General features: G+C 42.0%; 2 protein-coding genes across 3 annotated transcripts in view; both read right to left on the bottom strand.

Moving 5' to 3' along the window:
- The window catches only part of LOC129524177 (uncharacterized), a 110,279-nt gene that overhangs the window by 64,604 nt on the left and 23,163 nt on the right, over window positions 1–22,512 (bottom strand). The window contains exon 2 of one of the 2 annotated variants that reach the window (XM_055348785.2): window positions 17,742–17,804. The gene's annotated coding sequence lies outside the window, so the exon portion shown is untranslated. Of the gene's footprint in view, window positions 1–17,730; window positions 17,805–22,512 lie in introns of those variants that run through there. The other variant, XR_010134835.1, reaches the window with a different exon arrangement.
- Window positions 3,813–9,735, bottom strand: LOC101133679 (10 kDa heat shock protein, mitochondrial-like). Its single transcript, XM_063708897.1, has 3 exons — window positions 9,720–9,735; window positions 4,288–4,560; window positions 3,813–3,862 (listed from the first exon to the last, which is right to left on the bottom strand). Exons 1-3 carry the CDS (start codon window positions 9,733–9,735, stop codon window positions 3,813–3,815), a joined length of 339 nt encoding a protein of 112 aa, XP_063564967.1.

Raw genomic sequence — 22,512 nt, 5'->3', positions numbered from 1 at the left:
GAGGCAGAGGTTGCAGTGAGCTGAGATCACGCCACTACACTCCAGCCTGGGTGACGGAGCTAGGCTTTGTCTCAAAAAATAAATAAATAAAATAAAAATAAAAAAATAAAAGGCAGTATGACTGGATGGGCTGCCACACCTCAAAGGGGTCCCTCCTAGGACCGGAGCCGGAGTTTTCTTTCCATCAATGTGTACTTGGCGAAGGCTTTTCACAGTTTTGAAGAGGTTAGTAGTATCTATATTTTCCAAAATGGTCTCACGAAATATGGTTTTTGTTTTCATTTTTGTTTTTATTTAGAGGGCATTGGTCAGTATGCAAATAATGCACAAGACCCAGAAAGCCACAAACAAATGTTTGTAGTTTTGTTCTTTTCCGTGCTGCAGAGAAAGAGTATCACTTTCAATTATTCAAAGATCTGCTTTAAAACATAAGAGATATTATACATATAAAGTATAAGAAAGGAATATTACACATTTTGGAGTGGGTGACACCAGTGGAAATATTCTGCCACCTCAGCTTCAAGCCCTCAAAGAGACCAATTTCAAGACATGTGCCTTCACCAACATCTCTCCAATCACACAGAGATTGTTTGGCTTGGTAATGGGATAAGACATCTTATAAGATGCGGCCGGGCACAGTGGCTCATGCCTGTAACCCAGCACTTTGGGAGGCCGAGGTGGGTAGATCACCTGAGGTCAGGAGTTTGAGACTAGCCTGGCCAACATGGCAAAACCTGGTCTCTACTAAAAATACAAAATTAGCGGGGCGTGGTGGCATGCGCCTGTAATCCCAGCTGCTCAGGAGGCTGAGGCAGGAGAATTGCTTGAACCCCGGAGGTGGAGGTTGCACTGAGCCAAGATCATGCCACTGCACTCCAGCCTGAGTGACAAGAGCAAAACTCTTCTCAAAAAAAAAAAAAAAAAAAAAAAAAAAAAAATCTTATAAGATGCTTCCAAATAAGGTTCTTGATTTGGGGATGAATCCATTTGACAAGATTCTAGTCTTCCCCAGACAGGATCCTTCTCATGAATCCACACTGTCTGAGATATATTTCAGGATATGGAGATGTCAGCTGTTTCTTCAGCTTTGTTGGAGTCAGGTGCTCATTGGCACAATCTTCCCTCATTAGAAGCACCGAGAGCTGGTATCCAATTGCATTAGCAATGAAAGATCACAGGGCATGAAAATTTAGTCATAGTGTACCTTCTTTTTTTTCAACATTTTTAAAATTAAGCTAGACCCAACAAAAGCAAAGGCAGACATTTTTATTCAAAATAATAGAGTATACTTTATTTCATTTTAATCAATGGTAAACTATTTTAGAAATCTTTAAGTAGCAACAGTAACAATTGTGTATTATCAAACCACATACTTACTTTTCATGTGATAAAGACAATTTAAGCAAGCAGAAAGTAAAATTTGAAAATCTATTCCAGCAAACTGCTCAATTCACTAGTTACCTGTGTAATTAAAGAGCTAATTGCAAAAGCTTGGGAGTCTTTGAATAATCTCTAGAAGTTCCCCACAGTAGTGAACTATATAATGAACTATGATGACCAATTCTATAGGTTTAGAAAGAATTACACATCTTCTAGCATGTTACACTTTCAACTACATTTTATAAACCTATTCTATTCTATTCTATTCTATTCTATTCTATTCTATTCTATTCTATTCTATTCTATTCTATTCTATTCTATTTTTTGAGACAGAGTCTTTCTCTGCTGCCCAGGCTGGAGTGCAGTGGTGCGATCTCAGCTGACTGCAACCTCCACCTTCCAGGCTCAAGCTATCCTGCCTCAGCCTCCTGAGTATCTGGGACTACAGGTGCGCACCACCACCCCAGCTAATTATTTTTAAGGTTTTGTAGAGATGGGGTTTCAACAGATTGCCCAGGCTTATAAACTATTTTATACTGTCAGTATCTTCACAGGTACAGGAGAAGTAGAATATAAAAAATTAAAACTAGAAAATTGTAATGTTCTTTCATTTCCTTCTAGACCTCATATGACTAATTTAGAGGATGAGTGTGACAAGACCACATAGAATAACAGTCTTGACTTTTCTTACATACACTTGACTACAACACTCTGTTAACTTTTCACTCATGTTAGCAGCAGTATCTTGGGCATAATTTTGTGCCTTATTCATATTGACTCTGATTTCCAGCAAATAATTATATAACCCTGGAGAGCTAGTCTTGGCCATGTCTTCATCATCAATAAGACACTCTCTTTTTTTTTTTTTTCCTTTTTTTTTTTTTTTTTTGAGACAGAGTCTCACTCTGTCCCCCAGGCTGGAGCGCAGTGGCATGATATTGGCTCACTGAAACCTCTGCCTCTCACGTTTAAGCGATTCTCCTGCCTCAGCCTCCCAAGTAGCTGGGATTACAGGTACACGCCACAATGCCCATCTAATTTTTGTATTTTTAGTAGAGACAGGGTTTCACCATGTTGGTCAGGCTGGTCTCGAACTTCTGACTTCAAGTGATCTGCCCACCTTGGCCTCCTGAAGTGCTGGGATTTCAGGTGTGAGCCACTATGCCTGGCAAAAGACTACTTTCAAAGAGTGTCTTGGCCAGGTGTGGTGGCTCATGCCTGTAATCCCAGGACTTTGGGAGACCGAGGTGGGTGGATAGCTTGAGCCCAGGAATTCAAGACTAGCCTGGGCAACATGATAAAACCCGGTCTCTACTAAAAATACAAAAATTAACCACATGTGTTGGTACATACCTGTGGTCCCAGCTATTCAGGAGGCTAAGGCAGAACAACCCCTTAAGCCCAGGAGGTCAAGGCTGCAGTGAGCTGAGATCACACCACTGCACTCCAGCCTAGGCAACAGAGCAATACCCTGTCTAAAAAAAACAAAAAACAAAAACAAAAAAAAAGTAGACTTTGAGGAAAGGAAATCAGTTTATTGAAGAGATATCTGCGCTGCCCACCCCCATGTTTATTGCAGCATTATCACAATAGCCAAGATATGGAATCCACCTAAAAATGTCCATTAACAGATAAATGGATAAAGAAAATGTGGTATATATACACAATAGAATACTATTCAGCCATAAAAAAGAATGAAATTCGGCCTGGCGTGGTGCTTCATGCCTGTAATCCCAGCACTTTGGGAGGCCAAGGTGGGTGGATCACGTGGTCAGGAGTTGGAGACCAGCCTGACCAACATGATGAAACCCTGTCTCTACTAAAAATACAAAAATTAGCCAGGCGTGGTGGCGCGTGCCTGTAATCTCAGCTACTCAGGAGGCTGAGGCAGGAGAATTGCTTGAACCCAGGAGGCAGAGGTTGCAGTGAGCAGAGATCGCACCACTGCACTCCAGCCTGGGCAACAGAACGTGACTCCATCATCTCAAAAAAAAAGAATGAAATTCTGTCATTTGCAACAACATGGATGAGGCTGGAGGACACTATGTTAAGTGAAATAAGTCAGGCACAGAAAGATAAATACCATGTGTTCTCACTCCTATGTGGGAGCTAAAAAAAAAAAAAAAAAATGAGCCCATAGAAACAGAGAGCAGAACTGTTGTTATTAGAGGATGGGAAGGGTAAAGGAGAAGGTAAGGTAGGGAGAGATTGGGTAACAAGTACAAAATTCCAGATAGAGAAAAGGAATAAGTTATAGTGATCTATAGCACTGTAGGATGAGTATGGTTAACAATAATTTATTTTATTTATTCACTTTAGCTATCATTAGTTTATTATAAAAGACAGACATGGAAACTACTTACATGATGAAAGGTTTCAGAACTTCAGCGGAATGGCAGCTTCATGTTGATGCATTTCAAGAGTGATTTATTTCAATCTACATATTTTCCAAGAATGTCACCATCTCTGAATAAGAAATAATTCTTGACAGGGCCCAGCATGATGGCTGATACCTGTAATCCCAGCACTTTGGGAAGCCAAGGGGGTGGCTTGAGCCCAGGAGTTGAAGACCAGCCCGGACAACATGGTGAAACCCCATCTCTACAAAAAATACAAAAATTTGCTGGGTGTGGTGATGTGCACCTGTAGTTCCAGGTATTCGAGAGGCTGAGGTGGGAGGATTGCTTGAGCCTAGGAGGTTGAGGGCTGCAGTGAGCTGTGATTGTGCCACTGCACTCCTTCCTGCCTGGGTGACGCAGTGAGACCCTGTCAAATGGAAGGAAGGAAGGAAGGAAGAGAGAAGAGAAGAAAAGAGAAAAGAGAAGAAAGGAAAAAGAAAGAGGAAAAGAGGAAGGAAGGAAGCAAGCAAGGAAGGAAGGAAGCAAGGAAGGAAGGAAAAAAAATAATCCTTGTCATCTAGAACTACTTTCGTGCCTTCATATTGCGGGAAAACTTTATCTTCAACTTTCACACTAACTGGTTGAATTTCTTTGCCCTTTGCTTTAGAGCCTGATCCAACAGCTACTGCCATACCTTTCCTTGAGATTTTTTCTGGAAGCATAATGCCCCCTTTGGTTACAGCTTCGGTGACACTTCTTTCAACCAATACTTTGTCAAAGAGTGGAAGGAACTTTCTAAGTGCTCCCACTGCCACCGATAGTACTCTGCTCTCACATTGCCCTGCAAGTAGAGACCTCCAATAATTTAAATTTAAAAAAATTATTTTATTTTATTTGAGACAGGGTCTCGTTCTGTCACCTAGGATGGAGTGCAGTGGCGTGATCATGGCTCACTGCAGCACAAACCTCCTGGGCTCAAGTGATCCTCTTGCCTCAGCCTCCTGAGTGCTGGGACTACAGGCACTCACAGATATGCCCAGCTAATTTTTTGTGTGTCTGTATTTTTTGTAGAGATGGGGTTTTGCCATGTTGTCCAGGCTGGTCTCGAACTCCTGAGCTCAAGCCATACACCGGCCTCAGCCTCCCAAAATACTGGGATTACAGGCATGAACTACTACACCTGCCAATTTTTTTTTTCTTTTTCTTTCTTTCTTTCTTTCTTTTTTTTTTTTTTGAGACAGAGTCTTGCTCTGTCACCCAGGCTGGAGTACAGTGGCACGATCTCAGCTCACTGCAAGCTCCGCCTCCCGGGTTCACGCCGTTCTCCTGCCTCAGACTCCTGAGTAGCTGGGACTACAGGCGCCCGCCACCACGCCCGGCATAATTTTTTTTTCTTTAAAGGGAGACGGTCTGTGTTGCCCAGCAACTCTTGGGCTGAAGCTAGTCTTCTGCCTCAGCTTCCCGAGTAGCTGGAACTATGGCACGCACCACCACGCCTGGCTGGTTAACAATAATTTCGTGTATATGTTCAAAAACCTAGAAGAGATTTTGAATATTCCCAACACAAAGAAATGATAAATATTTGAGGTGATCTACATACTAATTACCCTGATTTGATTGTTACACATTATATACATGTATTGCAATATCACTCTGAACCCATAAATTTGTACAGTTATTATGTATCAACTAAAAGGAAAAGGAAATAATGAAGGATGCTAAATGCTTGCCCAACCTATCTCGTAGCATTGATGTCCAGTATCGATTAGATTACGTAATAAGAAAACATCTTGTGACCTCTTAAAAAAAAGTAGTCGTTGATATTTTCTGTGGTCATCTTGCATAAACCAAGTTTTTTCTTTGTACTATCAGTCCTATAATGCAGCATTGAATAAGCCGAGGAAAATAATCTTATTTATGATGTCCTGCAACTATCCTGTTTTTATCATTTCAATGATTGTGAATTTCTATATTTATAGAAATCAATTCATGGACACCAAAAAATAATTTTTATTATCAGATGAAATGAACTCTTAAAAGCAAGTGCTGGCTGGCCACAGTGGCTCACACTTGTAATCCCAGCACTTTGGGAGGCTGAGGTGGGTGGATCACTTGAGCCCAGGAGTTCCAGACCAGCCTGGGCAACACAGTGAAAACCTGTCTCTAAAAAAAAATTTTTAAATTAGCCAGCAGTGGTCGTGTGCACCTGTAGTCCCAGCTACTCGAGAGGCTGAGGAGGGAGGATCTCTTGAGCCCAGAAGGCTGAGGGTGTAGTGAGCCAAGATTGCGCCACTGCACTCCAGCCTGGGCAAAAGAGAAAGAGAGACCCTGTTTAAAAAACAAAAAGTGCTGTTTTCCAAGAAAAGTGAAATATTTTCACCTAAGAATGTCTTATCTTTTCAACTTGTCTAGAATGAGTGAAGGTAATCTATTAGCAGAAGTTTTACCACAAATATCAGGCCGGGCATAGTGACTCACGCCTGTAATCCCAGCATTTTGAAAGGCCGAGGCAGGTGGATCACGAGGTCAAGAGATTGAGACCAACCTGGCCAACATGGTGAAACCCTGTCTCTACTAAAAATACAAAAATTAGCTAGGCATAGTGGCGCTAGCCTGTAGTCCTAGCTATTCGGGAGGCTGAGGCAGGAGAATCACTTGAACCCGGGAGGCGGAGGTTGCAGTGAGCCGAGATCGTGCCACTCTACTCCAGCCTGGCAACAGAGCAAGACTCCGTCTCAATAAATAAATAAATAAATAAATGTGTACTCTCAAGTTGCAATGTTTTAAAATAAACTTCAACTGTTTCATGCTTTCTGAAACTTGTCAATGCTTCCTAAAAATTGTCAAAGCAATTTTCCATCAGAAGTTCTTCACGACTGATTTTTTTTTAAGTGGGAGAGAACAATAAGTAACAGAATATTGCATTCTTTGAAGTCCATATCCCACCAAAATTGTATCCTTAAAGCTTTGCAATTTACCTAAGATGCTTTGTAATTTGCAGGTAAGTTTGCATTGATACTGCTTATCACATAATTTTATGAACCTCAAGCTTTTTTTTTTTTTTTTTTTTTTGAGACGGAGTCTCGCTCTGTTGCCCAGGCTGGAGTGCAGTGGTGCAATCTCGCCTCACTGCAAGCTCCGCCTCCTGGGTTCACGCCATTCTCCTGCCTCGGTCTCCCGAGTAGCTGGGACTGCAGGCGCCCGCCACCACACCCGGCTAATTTTTTGTATTTTTAGTAGAGACGGGGTTTCATCGTGTTAGCCAGGATGGTCTCAATCTCCTGACCTCGTGATCCGCCCACCTCGGCCTCCCAAAGTGCTGGGATTACAGGCGTCAGCCACTGCGCCCAGCCGAACTTCAAGCTTTCTATAGCTTCCCAAGTGGAAGCTGAATCATTCTAGTGGAAGCTGAATCATTATCTGGCCAATAGATGAAATGTGATTAATTATTAATAATGATAAAGCTCTTCACTGCACGTTACGATCATTGGTGTCATTCCTCGATTTACAATGAAATATTAGCACATTTTGTAAAAGATAATAAAAGACTTTTGTTTTGACAATGTTTTAAAATAGTGACAGTTCCAAACAAACAAAACTCACATAGGTATACATAACCGACAACAGTTGAAAAAGCAGACATTAAAGGGAACAATAGCAAAAAACTGTGTGCACCAAGCCTTGCAAAACTGTGCAGTTGTTGACAAAAACAAATGAGACCACATGGGGAGCAGGCAAAACACCAACTGTAGAACAATGCCAGGTTCACTATCATTTTAGGTGAGATGCTCAGTAATGTCCCTAGTTTTTCTTTGTTTTAAAATTTTGTCTAGATGAAAAATGGGATATTTTTATGTTTTCTCAAAGCAAAGAGTACCGTGACTTATATTTTACAATTTGCATAGCTTGTTTGAGAGGTATAATTATTGGTATGCTTCTGGGATGCAGAGCAGGCCCATGGCAATGCCTCCCCAATCTCTACCACTAGCTCATGCCCCTCCCTACGTTGACACCATACAGTCCTTTCAGAAACCAAATAACCACTTAGGCATAAGCTTGGTTTTTAGCATATAAGATTTTTCTAAAAGCTTAAGTACTTTATTATCCTATAGTTGAGAAAAGGGGGCAGTGGGGCCAGGCGAGGTGGCTCATGCTTGTAATCTCAGCACTTTGGGAGGCCGAGGCGGGTGAATCACAAGGTCAGGAGTTCAAGACCAGCCTAGCCAAGGTGGTGAAACCCCATCTCTACTAAAAATATAAAAAATTAGCCGGGCATGGTGGTTGGCACCTGTAGTCCCAGCTGCTCAGGAGGCTGAGGCAAAGAATTGCTTGAACCCAGGAGGCAGAGGTTGCAGTGAGCCGAGATCACACTACTGCACTCCAGCCTGGGCGACAGAGTGAGACTCTGTCTCAAAAAAAAAAAAAGAAAAGAAAGAAAGAAAAGAAAAGTGGGCAATGGTGTTCTCCTTTGAGGTTAATAACCAGTAAGATTTTATTTTATTTATTTTTTCAGATAGAGTCTCACTCTGTCACCCAGGCTGAAGTGCAATGGTACGATCATGGCTTACTGCAGCCTCCATCTCCCAGGCTCAAGTGATCCTCCCACATCAGCCTCTCGAGTAGCTGGAACTACAGGCACAAGCCACCATATCTGGCTAATTTTTAAATTTTTTGTAGGTATAGGGTCACATTGTTGCCCAGGTTGGTCCTGAACTCCTGGGCTCAAGCTATCTTTCTGCCTTGGCCTCCCAAAGTGCTGGGATTACCGGTGTGAACCACCACGCCTGGCCAAGTAAGATTTTAAAGTATGTTTACAAGTACATTTGACAATGGCTTCAGAGAAAAAAATGACAAGATTACAAAAGGAACTGGAAAGGATGCAAAGCCTAGTAGCAAAATATCAAGTGTAATAGTTGCCATGAATGTGCAAATAAGTGACAGGGACATCATAGGGACCCAGAGAATGGTTTCATGAGCAATTGAGGTACTCCATGCAGAGTAAAGAACTTTCAAAGAACTCCTGACCAGTAGTTTGTGCACTGGAGACTGCACAAACTACTTCTCATGCAAATCAAGGGCTCAAAGTCAATAAAATTGATAATGTGTTACAGCTTATAGAAAAATGGAGGACAGTTGGATGTGGAGGCTCACGCCTGTAATCCCAGCACTTTGGGAGCCTGAGGCAGGCAGATTGCTTGAGCCCACAAGTTCAAGACCAGCCTGGGCAACGTGGCGAAACCCCATGTCTACAAAAAATACAAAAAACTTAGCCGGCTGTGGTGGCATTTGCCTGTAGTCCCAGCTACGTGGGTGGCTGAGGTGGGAGAGTCACCTGAGCCCAGGAGGTTGAGGCTGCAGTGAATGGAAATGTGACAGTGTAAATGGCCACTGTGATCTGTTAATGACTCCTCTTTCTAAAATGTGCATGTAGGTGAGGACTAGGAACACAGTGATGTCCACTAGGTCATATGTTCCCAGGTTCTGAGGAAGAGCTCAAAGCTAGGTGGTCTTCCTTGCCCTATAGAGTCTCAATGACCCTCTGGGCCTGGGCATTCATTTGTTGCACAGAGGTTGTGCAATTAGTGTGACCGATAGTGCATGTATATGGCAACCAAAGTGAAAAGCAGCTATCTTAAACATAGACTGATGAATAAAAGAATCTTTTATAAAAAGATGACAAAAATAGAAAAAAGAAACTAAATCATAAAAGAAATAAGACATTCTCAAAAATAGAATTAAAAGCAACAGAAATATAATTTAGATACAGTTGGTAATAAATTGTAAGTATTCATTGCTTATTATAGTTTGTTTTTATTTGTTGCTATGGTATTTAAGAACATTATAAACATTCAAACTGTATTTAAAATGTTCCTGAATAAAATATTTTTACCTCAGTAGGACACCCCGCAAAGTCAGGATAGTGGTGGCCCATGAGGGTGGCCATGACTGGGAAGGGGGCATCAAGGGGCCCTCTAGGGTATTGGCAATGGTCTGTCTCACCTTGGGCTTTTTGCATGGATTTGTTCCAATGGTGGTTAGAGTCTCTGCAAACCAGCTCTGAGAGCCGATTGTTTTAATTTTCAGAGATGTATGAACTGGTTGTTAAACATTGCATCATTAAAAATTAAAGTATAAGGTGAGGTGCTGTGGCTCATGCCTGTAATCCCAACACTTTGGGAAGCTGAGGCAAGAGAACTGCTTGAGCCCAGAAGTTCAAGACCAGCCTGAGCAACATAGAGAGACCCTATCTCATTTAAAATAAAAAAAATTTTTAATTAGCTGGATATGGTGGCATGCACCTGTATCCCCACTTACTTGGGAGGCTGAGGTGGAAGGATCACTTGAGCCCAGGAGGTTGAGTCTGCAGTGACCTGTGATCATGCCACTGCACTCCAGCCTGGGCAACAGAGTGAGACCGTGTCTCACAAGCAAACGACAACAAAAACAACAACAACAAAAAAAACCCCAAGAAAAATTAAAGTATATAAACCTACAATTGAAGTATGCTAAAAAAAATTCAAAACTTCCTGATTATTTTACTATATGAACTACTATATTGAGTGTATATATATATATATACTAGATTGAGGTTATTTATATGTCTTGTATCTACATGATGATAATATATAACATATACAGGTGTGTGTTTGTGTGTTACTGCATATCTCTTCCCACCTTTGTATTCAGTAATGTCATGTTGGTCGTCTGAAATTGGCCATGGTGGGAGTATTTGCACCATAGAAATTGACAAATGCTACAAGCCAGGGCTTGAGTTATTGTTTCCTTGATCTTCTAAACTTAGGAAAGTAGTGGAGAAAATGTTAATAATGCAGATTAAACTTGAAAGTATGTCACATCAGGCCAGGCACGGTGGTTCATGCCTGTAATCCCAGCACTTCGGGAGGCCGAGATGGCCTGGCCAACATGGTGAAACCCCGCTCTACTAAAAATGCACAAATTAGCCAGGCGTGGTGGCAGGCACCTGTTATCCCAGCTACTTGGGAGGCTGATGCAGGATAATCACTTGAACCTGGGAGATGGAGGTTGCAGTGAGCCAGGAACGCACCATTGCACTCCAGCCTGGGCAACAAGAGCACAAGTCTGTCTCAGAAAAAAAAAAAGTATGTCACATCGATAGCTGTTACATTGTAAATAGCACCAAAAGGTGAGGACACATTTTTCCAGTACTTGAAAACTATTATCCAATTCAGCAAAGAAGTTGCTCACATCATTGACTAATGAGTTAAGTTCAGACATACCTCTTGGTTGTTTCATTTTTGTCTTACTCATTAATATAAAGAAAACTATTAACAAATATTTAATTTGCAATTATATTTATTAGTTGCAACCTTAGGTTGTCTCTGGATACAAGGAGTTGGCAAAAATCAATTCTCCTCCATGACTTTATTTCTACCCCTACCCCTTTGTTTCTGTTCTCTTTTCTGTAATTCTAATTAATGAGATAAAGACTTCATTACTGTACTCTCACATTTCCTTCCTCTGTTTATTTGTTCTACTTTCTGAGAGATTTCTTCAACTTTACCTCCCAAGCCTTCTATTAAATTCTTAAAATTTAACAATCATTTAAAGCCAAGGCGGGTGGATCACTTGAGGTCAGGAGTTCAAGACCAGCCTGGCCAACATGGTCAAAACTTGTCTCTACTAAATATAAAAAATTAGACAGGCATGGTGGTGGGCACCTGTAATCCCAGCTACTTGAGAGGCTGAGGCAGGGGAATCACTTGAACCCGGGCAGTGGAGGTTGTAGTGAGCCGAGATGGCACCACTGCACTTCAGCTTGGGTGACACAGCGAGACTCCATCTCAAAAATAAATAAAAATTAAATTCCCTAAATTTATCTCTTGTTCTCTGATTCAAGCATTGTTACATTTTTCTAGTTTTTAGGGTGGATTTTTATTTCCCAACTGTTTCTGAATATATAACAGGGTATTATTTTTAAGTTATCCAATGTTCTCTGAATCATCTGTCTCTTCTAGGGCCAATTTCTCTGTTTAACTTGGTTCTTCTCTTTCTTGCTGCAGCCTTTTCTTGACTGTCTAGTGATCCTGGGCTGCTCATTGATGTTAAAAATTAGGCAATAGGAAAGCTTGTTTATTGGGAGCTTGACTATGTGGATGAGCTTGTGGAAAGGAAGGCTTTGATCTCAGAGGAGTAGTTGGGAATCAGCCAACTTGCTTTGAGACCCCAAAATACTAAAATGCACAGTTCCTACACTGTCATCTAGTTCTCTCCAGACAGGCTGGTCAATTTTCTTAGAAAAGGATCTTCTTATTTATTTTAGCCTCAAGGGTAAACACTAGGCAGCCTGACATTCTGTGAGCAGGGGAAGGAAAGGCGACTGCTCCACAGGCAGACTCCTGTTTTCAGGAGTCTGTTTCACACTTCACATCTGCCCTCTGTTATACTTGCCATTTTTGGGTCTTTGAGTCTTGGATGTCTCTGAGTTGCCACAGGGAAATCAGCCCCTTCCTCAGTTGAAGGCCACACCTGAAATATTCACAATACAGTTTCCAGCACTGTGCTTTGTCAGCTACCACTCCATTTTCTGCTTTCTGTCTCCAGAAATGTGGATGACCTCTCTCATCAGCTCACTATCTTGAACAGAAGGCTCATTTTTTTTTTTTTTTAATTTTTAGAAACAGGGTCTTACTCTCTGTCACCCAGGCTGGAGTGCAGTGGCACAATCACGGCTCACTGCAGTCTCAAACTCCCAAGCTCAAATGATTCTCCTGCCTCAGCCTCCCGAGCAGCTGGAACTACAGGTGCGCACCGCTATGCCCAGCTAATTTTTTTGTAGAGACAGCGTCTCACTATGTCGCCCAGACTGATCTCAAACTCCTGGCCTCAAGCAACCCGTCTGCCTCAGTCTCCCAAAATACTGTGGTATTACAGGCGTAAGCTACTGTGCCCAGCCTCAACTCATGTTTAACATTATTTGAGATTTACTCTTCATACAGAGGAATATCTCTTTTGGAAGGGGATAAGAAGAGTTATGGACAGGGAAGTGTTGCTGTCATTATTTTATTTATTTATTTATTTATTTATTTATTTATTTATTATCTTTTTTTTTTTTTTTGAGATGGAGTTTTTGTGATTCTCCTGCCTCAGCCTCACAAGTAGCTGGGATTACAGGAATGCACCACCACGCCTGGCTAATTTTTGTATTTTTAGTAGAGATGGGTTTCTTCATGTCGGTCAGGCTGGTCTTGAACTCCCGACCTCAGGTGATTGACCCACCTCTGCCTCCCAAAGTGCTGGGATTACAGGCATGAGCCACCGCGCCTGGCCTATTTATCTTTTGAGACGGAATTTCACTCTTGTTGCCCAGGCTGGAGTGCAATGATGATCTTGGCTCACTGCAACCTCCGCCTCCTGGGTTCATGCGATTCTCCTGCCTCAGTCTCCCTAGTAGCTGGGATTACAGGAATGCACCACCACGCCTGGCTAATTTTTGTATTTTTAGTAGAGATGGGGTTTCTTCATGTTGGTCAGGCTGGTCTCAAACTCCCAACCTCAGGTGATCCGCCCGCCTCAGCCTCCCAAAGTGTTGGGATTACAGGTGTGAGCCACTGCTCCCAGCCTCTATCATTATTTTTTAAGACCTGAGTTATTATTTCTGTAATTATGGATTCATGCAAAGCCTCTCATTTTTTTAATTTATCTATTTGTATGCATCCAAATAAAACAGGCATCATTATTCTTTGTAAACTTATTTTTAATCTACACAAATGAAATTGTGTTAAAGATCTTATTCACCTTTTTATTTTTTTTTCAAGCAGCTCAAGCTTATTAATTACATTTTTCAGGCCAGGCCCAGTAGTAGCTCATGCTCAGTAGTTCACACCTATAATCCCAACACTCTGGGAGGCTGAGGTGGGAGGATCATTCAGCCCAGGATTTCAAGATGAGCCTGGGGAACATAGGGACACCTCCATTACTACAATTAAAAAAAAAAAAAAAAAAAAAAGGCATGTACTTGTAGTCTCAGCTATTTGAGAAGCTGAGGCTGGAGGATTGCTTGAGCCCAGGAGTTCAAGGCTGCAGTGAGCTATGATCACACCTGTGACCAGCCCACTACATTTCAGCCTGGGCAACATAGTGAGACCCTGTCTCTTAAAAAATAAAATAAGGCCGGGCGCGGTGGCTCACGCCTGTAATTCCAGCACTTTGGGAGGCCGAGGCGGGCGGATCACGAGGTCAGGAGATCGAGACCATCCTGGCTAACACGGTGAAACCCCGTCTCTACTAAAAATACAAAAAAAAATTAGCCGGGCGTGGTAGTGGGCGCCTGTAGTCCCAGCTACTCGGGAGGCTGAGGCAGGAGAATGGCGTGAACCCGGGAGGTGGAGCTTGCAGTGAGCCGAGATCGCGCCACTGCACTCCAGCCTGGGCGACAAAGCAAGACTCCGTCTCAAAAAAAAAAAAATAAATAAAAAAAAAAAATAAATAAATAAAATAAAATAAAATATCCAACTATAATTGTTAATTCATCTATTTCTATCATTCTTCATTTAATATGTATTTGAAGCTGATTTATTGTTTATATGTACATGGTGGTTATACCATCTTGTATTTATTAACATAGACTATCCTGTACTAACTCTTATGCTATTTTTTACTTAAATTCCATTTTGTCAGATACTAAGATTGCTCCCAGGCCAGGCGTAGTGGCTCACGCCTGTAATCCCAACACACTGGGAGGCTGAAGTGGGTGGATCACTTGAGGTCAGGAGCTTGAGACCAGCCTGGCCAACATGGTGAAACCTTGTCTCTACTAAAAATACAAAAAAATTAGCCAGGTTTGGGGGCGGACGCTTGTAATCCTAGCTACTTGTGGGACTGAGGCAGGAGAATCACTTGAACCCAGGAGGCAGAGGTTGCAGTGTGCCAAGATCGCAGCAGCCTGGGCAACAGAGTGAGACTCTGTCTGAAAGAAAAAAAAATGGCTCCCTTGGCTTTCTTTTAATTTATTTTTAATGTTATTTTTTTTTTTTTGAGATGGAGTCTCACTCTGTCGCCCAGGCTGGAGTGCAGTGGCACGATCTCGGCTCACTGCAAGCTCCGCCTCCCGGGTTCAAGCCATTCTCCTGCCTCAGCCTCCTGAGTAGCTGGGACTACAGGTGCCTGCCACCACGTCCGGCTAATTTTTTGTATTTTTCAGTAGAGGTGGGGTTTCACCGTCTTAGCCAGGATGGTCTCCATCTCCTGACCTCGTGATCTGCCCGCCTCAGCCTCCCAAACTGCGGGGATTACAGGCGTGAGCCACTGCACCCGGCCACTTAACTTCTTATGATTGCCTGGTATGTATCTGTTTTTATCTTTCTATTTCTAACTTCTCTTTCTGTTTTAAATGCGTCTTTTATGTAAACATCTTTCTTTGAATTCGACGTAGGAATCTCTGTTTTTAATTAGTAACTGTGATGATTAACTTTATGTGCCAGTTGACTTGGACATAGGGTATTTAGATATTTGATCAAACATCATCCTGGGTGTATCTGTGAGGATGTTTCTGGTTGAAATTTACATTTGAATTGGTAGACTGGGTAAAGCCGATTACCCTCCCCAGTATGGGTGAGTCTCATCCAATCAGCTGATGGCCTGAATAGAACAAAAAGTCTGAGTAAGAGGAATGCCTGCCATCTGATTGCCTTATCAAGGGCATCATGGGTCTGGCTTACGCAGGAAAGACAGCTCATAATTGCAACCTATTGATCCATGCTAAAAGAAAAGATTTCGCTCTACATTTAAAGACTGGTGTTTATATGTTATACATGCTTTTATGTTTTGAGTTAAAATAAAATGTATCTGGTATATCTATGTGTCTTTTATTTTTTTTTCCCCAAAAACTCCATGCTGTAAGCAAGTCTTTTGATTAACAGGCAAACTATCCATCTTGATTGCCTCTGGAAAGAGAGCTTTTCCCGTAAAATAGAGAATCATGAAATGCTTTTCAAAAGCTCTAAACCCCTCTTGTCCCAGGCTTGCGCAGTGGGGTCTTTCACTTTGTGCACTCAGTGGAAAGGTGCCTATCGTGGTGGGTGAGCTTTCCTTACTGTGCTGACCTGTAGCTCTCCAGTTACAGCTCTCTATGTTATACCTGTGAGGAGGTTGCCACGAATTTTCTTTTTTTTTTTTTTTTTGAGGCAGAGTCTCGCTCTGTCGCCCAGGTTGGAGTGCAGTGGCATGATCTCAGCTCGCTGCAACCTCCGCCTCCCAGGTTCAAGTAATTCTCCTGCCTCAGCCTCCCGAGTAGTTGGGATTACAGGCATGCGCCACCGCACCCGGCTAATTTTTGTATTTTTAGTGGAGACAGGGTTTCAGCATGTTAGCCAGGCTGGTCTTGAACTCCTGACCTCAGGTGATCTACCCACCTCGGCCTCCCAAAGTGCTGGGATTACAGGTGTGAGCCACCATGCCCCGGCGGTTGACATGAATTTTCACAGAAATTTTTCGTTTCCAGGTGGGGTAGGATCTGAAACAGTCTCCCTATTGCATAGAAGTCCCTGAATCACTAAGCTGATACATTCCTGTCTACAGCATCTCAGGTTGTTACTGTTTCAGAGGCTGGAAACTTAAATGCTTTAGGGGCAAAGCAGGTAACCTGCATGAGAAAAGCAGGAGAAAGGGCCTGGGTGCAGTGGCTCATGTCTGTAATCCCAGGACTTCAGAAGGCTTGAGGTGGGCAGATCACCTGAGGTCAGGAGTTCGAGACCAGCCTGGCCAACATGGTCAAACCCTGTCTTACTAAAAATACAAAACTTAGCCGGGTGTGGTGGCGGGTGCCTGTAATCTCAGCTACTGGGGAGGCCGAGGCAGGAGAACTGCTTAAGCCTGGGAGGTGGAGGTTGCAGTGAGCCAAGATTGTGCCACTGCACTCCAGCCTCGGCATCAGAGAGAAACTCTGTCTCAAAAAAGGGAAAAGAAAAAGAGAAGTTGAAGAAGACAGAACTGAAAAATAAAGAAGAGCAAAATAAAAATTTTGAGAGGCAGTACAAAAACAGCCTTTGAAATTTTTAATGACTGACTCAGAAAATGTAGTTTTCTAGATTATGGGTACATAGTCTGTTTCAAAGTAAGTTCAATAATATTCAATTACTTTTTATTTATTTATTTTTTCAGATACAGTCTTGCTCTGTTACCCAGGCTGGAGCACAGTGCCATAATCTCGGTTCACTGCAACCTTCGCCTCCCAGGTTCAAGCGATTCTCCTGCCTCAACCTCCTGAGTAGCTGAGATTACAGGTGCCCACCACTGTGCCCAGCTAATTTTTTTAGTAGAGATGGGGTTTCACCATGTTGGCCAGGCTGGTCTCGAACTTGTGACCTCAAGTGATCCGCCTGCCTTGGCCTCCCAAATTGCCAGGATTACAGGTGTGAGCCACCATGCCTGGCCCCCAGTGACTTTTTAAATACTGTCTTATACTCTGCAGAGGTCATGAAAATTTTCCACATGCTTTTGAGGAATTCTTCTTGAGAGATTCTTCTCTGCTCATCAGTGGGGAATTAATTTTGAGTGACTTCCAAATCCCTTTGAGAAAAAAAACTGTGTATATTGTTTTCCACCAATCAATTGCATTAGAGCATTAGTGGGAAGATTTTCGGCCGAGCAAAAATCGAGTGTATTATCATTATTTAAGTGTTAAAAGTTTTAGAGCAACGTTTCATTTTGTCTACAAAGTCTGCCAAACTCTGGCTAAAACAAAGCAAATAGGCCAGCAGTATAAAATTAGGCATCAGTTACATGCCTTTTTAAATGAAACCTATTAGAAGTAGGTAATTGTGTGAGAAAATTAGAGTTGTAATAATAAAAAATTAAAAACTAACTAAAATGCCTCAGAACCAAACACCCAGAAAGAGCTCTGCTTTATGGTTCAAGCAAACAATAACCAAAAGTTGTAAAAGTTAATTCTCTGATTACATATATTTTGGGGAGTTATTGAAGTTGCCGAAGATTAAGGATATTCAAACAGTTATTGTTTCGGAGGCTGTCCTGTGATGTTACCTTGTTTGAAGCAGGACGTGATTAGGAGGTGGGTTGTCACTAATAGGAAACAGGCAGCAGCATCTAGAAATAAAATTTAGAATAACGGCAAATCAGTTACAACTTGTATAATTCATGGGTTAATTATTAATATTAAAGGTTAAAATATTTGATATTGTAACCTTAAGTAACTAGATAAAATGAAATGTAACACACAGTAGGGGACTTTAGTTTTTGACATTTTATAACTTATGTGTACTTAAATAAGACTGTTTTGCCATAAACATTGAGTTTTGAGTGATTATTTTAGGCAATAATCCAGGACAGGAAATACAAGATTAGTGTCAAAGTCATATGCCTACAAGGGCCAGGTATAGGACACAGTAAATGAGGGTGGCCTAGTATGAAAGCACAGAGACAGGGACCAACTAGGAGTGTAAATTCCATTAGAAAGGGACAGCCGTTGACAGATGGGAATGTGGGCGACATGATCTCCAAAAATTTTAAGTGACTTTGGATATAGGGATTTTTGTGTGGCATCTCCTGATTGTTAATTTAGCAAATAACTCAATTTAAAAGAAAAACCTGCCAGGCGTGGTGGCTCACGCCTGTAATCCCAACACTGGGAGGCTGAGGAGAATGGATCACTTGAGGTCGGGAATTCGAGACCAGCCTGGCCAACATGGTGAAACCACATCTCTACTAAAAATATAAAAAATTGACCGGGTGTGGTGGTGCGTGCCTGTAATCCCAGCTACTTGGGAGGCTGAGGCAGGAGAATCGCTTGAACCCAGGAGGCGGAGGTTGCAGTTAGCCGAGATAGCACCATTGCACTCCAGCCTGGACGACAGAGTGAGACTGTCTCAAAAAAAACAAAACAAAACAAAACAAAAAACAAAACCTGGCAGTTAGCACTTGTGGAGTTAAATAAAATTAGTCGGCTGGGCACAGTGGCTCACGCCTGTAATCCCAGCAGTTTGGAAGGCCGAGGCAGGAGGATCATGAAGTCAGGAGTTCGAGTCCAGCCTGGCCAATATGGTGAAACCCTGTCTCTACTAAAAAATACAAAAATTAACTGGGTGTGGTGGCAGGCTCCTATAATCCCAGCTACTCAGGAGACTGAGGCAGAAGAATCTCTTCAATCCAGGAGGTGGAGGTTGCAGTGAGCTGAGATTGTGCCATTGCATTCCAGCCTGGGCGACAGAGCACAACTCTGTCTCAAAATAAATAAATATTAAATTAAACAAACAAACAAAAAAACCCTGTGAATCCAGCAAAACCTATACTGCCTGGATTCAGCTTGCCAACCATCTCTAGATTACCAGAAGAAGGATGACATTTGTATTAATTAAATGCCAGGTTATATATATAAAATAAGTTTATTTATATTTCAAGTAACTCAATGCACTAGGTACAATCATCTCTATAACACAATGAGGACATTGCGGCTTAGGGAGGTTAGGATAGCATTGATAATCACTTCTGTAGGTAGCAAAATGTCTCATAAGAAAACTAAACAAATCAAGTGGTAAATGGACCACAAATGACCTAGCATAGAACTGTTGTTTAACTATAATAGGCGGAAAAATCAGTATGAAAGTGGAATACTGTATTTAAGAGAATACACACTAAGAGAAGACTGCATGAACAATGTAATGTTTTTATTTACTTTTTTTTACATTATTTTTATTTTCCTTGTGCGATTAGGATGTGGAAAGGCTCTCTGCATTTGTGAACTTGATTTCCAGTTCAAAACCCTCAGATTTTACTGAGATGGCTAAACTCGTCCTCTGAATTATGACCCTTTGTTTTTCTGCTTTTCTACTCACAATGGAGGTTGGGAGGCACCTCCTGGGATAAGGTGGAGTTACTGCAGGAATTTCCTCTCTCACTGCATTTGAATGCAAAGTTCCACAGCAGGTAGTTTTCAGGACATATTGCTGAGTTGGTGTAACACTTAAAATATAGTAGAGATGCTCTAACCATATAATTACATTAAGAAGTTGAATTATTCTTTATATTCTCTGAATTTCTAGAATGTTCTACATTTGATATATATTATTTTAAAATCAGAATTAAATGCTACTTTTGAAGTGTAATAAAAAATAGTAGATAGCACATACATTTCAAATGCTAATTGAATGGACTGCAAACAGCTTGGAGAAACAGCTTTCCTGGACAACCTTGGCCACTAAGTGTTCATTCATCCCATGCTTAACTCCTGCGCTCAGACGTTTGTGTCCCTACTCAGGCTTCTTGACTTTCCTGGAATTCCATTGACTGGTCTCTTGGAAGACCCATTCTGGACTCATTGTCATTTAAGAATAAGTTTCCCCTCTTCACAGCCCGGACTTCTCCAGGTGCACTGACCATTCTGGGTATGGAAAATTCCTTCCAAACTATCCTGGTAAAATTCTTTTTCTCCTCTCTGAAACCACCATCCATTTTCCTCTCTTCTGGTTTAGAAGCCATTCACTGAATTTCTATTACTTTTGTGGTTACTGTTAAATTTTTAAGTAAGCACATGTAACTTGACGATGTGTAAGTTAATCATCATTGCCATAGCTTTCCTCCTCTGTGAAACCATACTAGACTGTAGAGTGACTTCACTTGGATTATTCCCCCTCACTTCCATATTGTTCCATAGTTTACTCTCGCTTTTTCTTGTTACGTTGTTTTTATTGTTCTTTTCTACAATTAACACTTGTTGAATTTGCCCAGGTGTTTCCTGATTTCTTTGGTCATCATTGTTTCTTGAGTGTTGCTCTCTCCTGAGTTCAGTGTCCTTCTTCTGAATATACCTCTGTGAGTAGTCGCTACAGTGAGGCTGTCTTGATGGCGAGCTCTCTCGTATGCTTGAAATGTCTATACTTCACTGTTTCTCCACCATGATAGGTAAACTAGGATGGCAGTTATTTTTTCTCAGCACTTTGAAGATATTACTCCATTAGCTTTTGGGTTTTATTGTTGCTTTTCTTGTCAGCCTTTGTAGGTAAATTGTTCTCTAGCTCATACTTTTTGGTGTTTTGAAATTTTCTACAACATGTCAAGGTGTAGAGTTAATTTTATTTATTATGGGCCGGGTGCAATGGCTCTCGCCTGTAATCCCAACACTTTGGGAGGCCAAAGCAGGTAGATTACTTGAGGTCAGGAGTTTGAGACCAGCCTGGCCAACATGGTGAAACCCCGTCTCTACTAAATATAAAAAATTAGACAGGCATAGTGGCGGGCACCTGTAATCCCAGCTACTCGGGAGTCCGAGGCAGGAGAATCACTTGAGCCCAGGAGGCGGAGGTTGCAGTGAGTGGAGATCGCACCACTGCACTCCAGCCTGGGCGACAGAGTGAGACTCCATCTCGAAAAAAAAAAAATGTATTCTGCTTGGAACTTAGTGTGAATACTAAACTTCTATTGTAATTTCATCTTCAGCTTCAGCAGGCTTTTACCAGGACAGCCTCTGTGCAACCTGAGTTGAAGGTATGTTTTTCAGAAACGTGTGTGTGTGTGTGTGTGTGTGTGTGTGTGTGTGTGTTTGCTTCTGCCAGAGTCCTGTTTTTTTGTTTTGTTTTGTTTTGTTTTGTTTGAGACAGAAATTTCCTATGTTGCCCAGGCTGCTGGTGGCTCATCTCAAACTCCTAGGCTCAAATGATCCTCCTGCCTGAGCCTCTTGTATAGCTGGGATTACAAGTGCACACCACCATTCTCAGCTCCACATTCTATATTAATGTCATAGCTTGAAGATGTGCGAATCACGGAAGTGGAATAAACTGAGCCCCAAACTCATGTGAGGGCAAGCCATAGTGTGAAATTATCAGATGTGACTTTTTTTTTTATCCCTATCTAAAGTCTAAGCTGAAACAGACAAGCTTCCTTGTCATTTCCCTGTGTTAGTGAGTGGATGTTTTTTAGTTCTTCCCTTCCCTAGGGGCATAACCATTCAAAGTTTTTAGCTACAAGCAGGGGGGGTCTCAGTTCCAACTCTATGCCTACTCTACTGTCCCCTTGTGGTCATGAAAACCCAAGTGCCCTGATGCCCTAGATGGAGGCTAATACCCACAGCCAAGCTGCTGCAGCGGCAGCCTTAGCCCTTCTCTCTTTCTAGTTTCCAGTCTCAGCTTTGATTTTGGCCTTCGGAGATTTCTCTTGCTTTCTCAGGGGCTTAGCTACACAATTAAAGGGATGTTTGTTGTGTTTTATCCAGCATTTAAAGAAGTTTGTAGCAGGAAGTTTTTTGTTTTTTGTTTTTTTTTTGAGATGGAGTCTCACTCTGTTGCCCAGGCTGGGGTGCAGAGGTGTGATCTCGGCTCACTGCAACCTCCACCTCCCAGGTCCAAGCGATTCTCCTGCCTCAGCCTCCTGAGTAGCTGGGATTACAGGCACCCACCATGCCCACCATGCCCACATTGGCCAAGCTGGTCTCCAACTCCTGACCTCAAGTGATCTCCCCACCTTGGCTTCCCAAAGTGCTGGGATTATAGGCGTGAGCCACCACGTCTGGCTGCAAGATTTTTATGTTGTCCCCCTAATAGTTCTAGAAATGGAAATTCATGCAGTTCTAGTCTTCATTTTTTTTTTTTTCTCTTTCTCCATATTCAAGATGCGGGAGTCTTTGGATTTTTCAGAATATGGACGAGAGTTCCAAATTTGGTTGGCATCCTTCCTACATAATAAATCTCATCACAGATCTCCTGGATTAAATATTTTATTCCACTTACTGTTAATTATAAAGTACCAGAAGTCACCCCAGGGAATAGATTCCAGGGAAAACACCTCAAATTGCAACCATAATAGG

The sequence above is a fragment of the Gorilla gorilla genome, chromosome 7 (genome assembly GCF_029281585.2).
Source record: "Gorilla gorilla gorilla isolate KB3781 chromosome 7, NHGRI_mGorGor1-v2.1_pri, whole genome shotgun sequence".
NCBI classification, from domain to species: domain Eukaryota; kingdom Metazoa; phylum Chordata; class Mammalia; order Primates; family Hominidae; genus Gorilla; species Gorilla gorilla.
Note: the sequence above shows the minus strand (reverse complement) of the source record. Positions and strands in the feature narration are given on the sequence as shown.

Coding starts and splice junctions, on each gene's coding strand:
- LOC101133679 (XM_063708897.1), bottom strand. Junction 3,863..4,287: donor AGTAGTTCTAGATGACAAGG/ATTATTTTTTTT, acceptor GCCCTGTCAAGA/ATTATTTCTTATTCAGAGAT.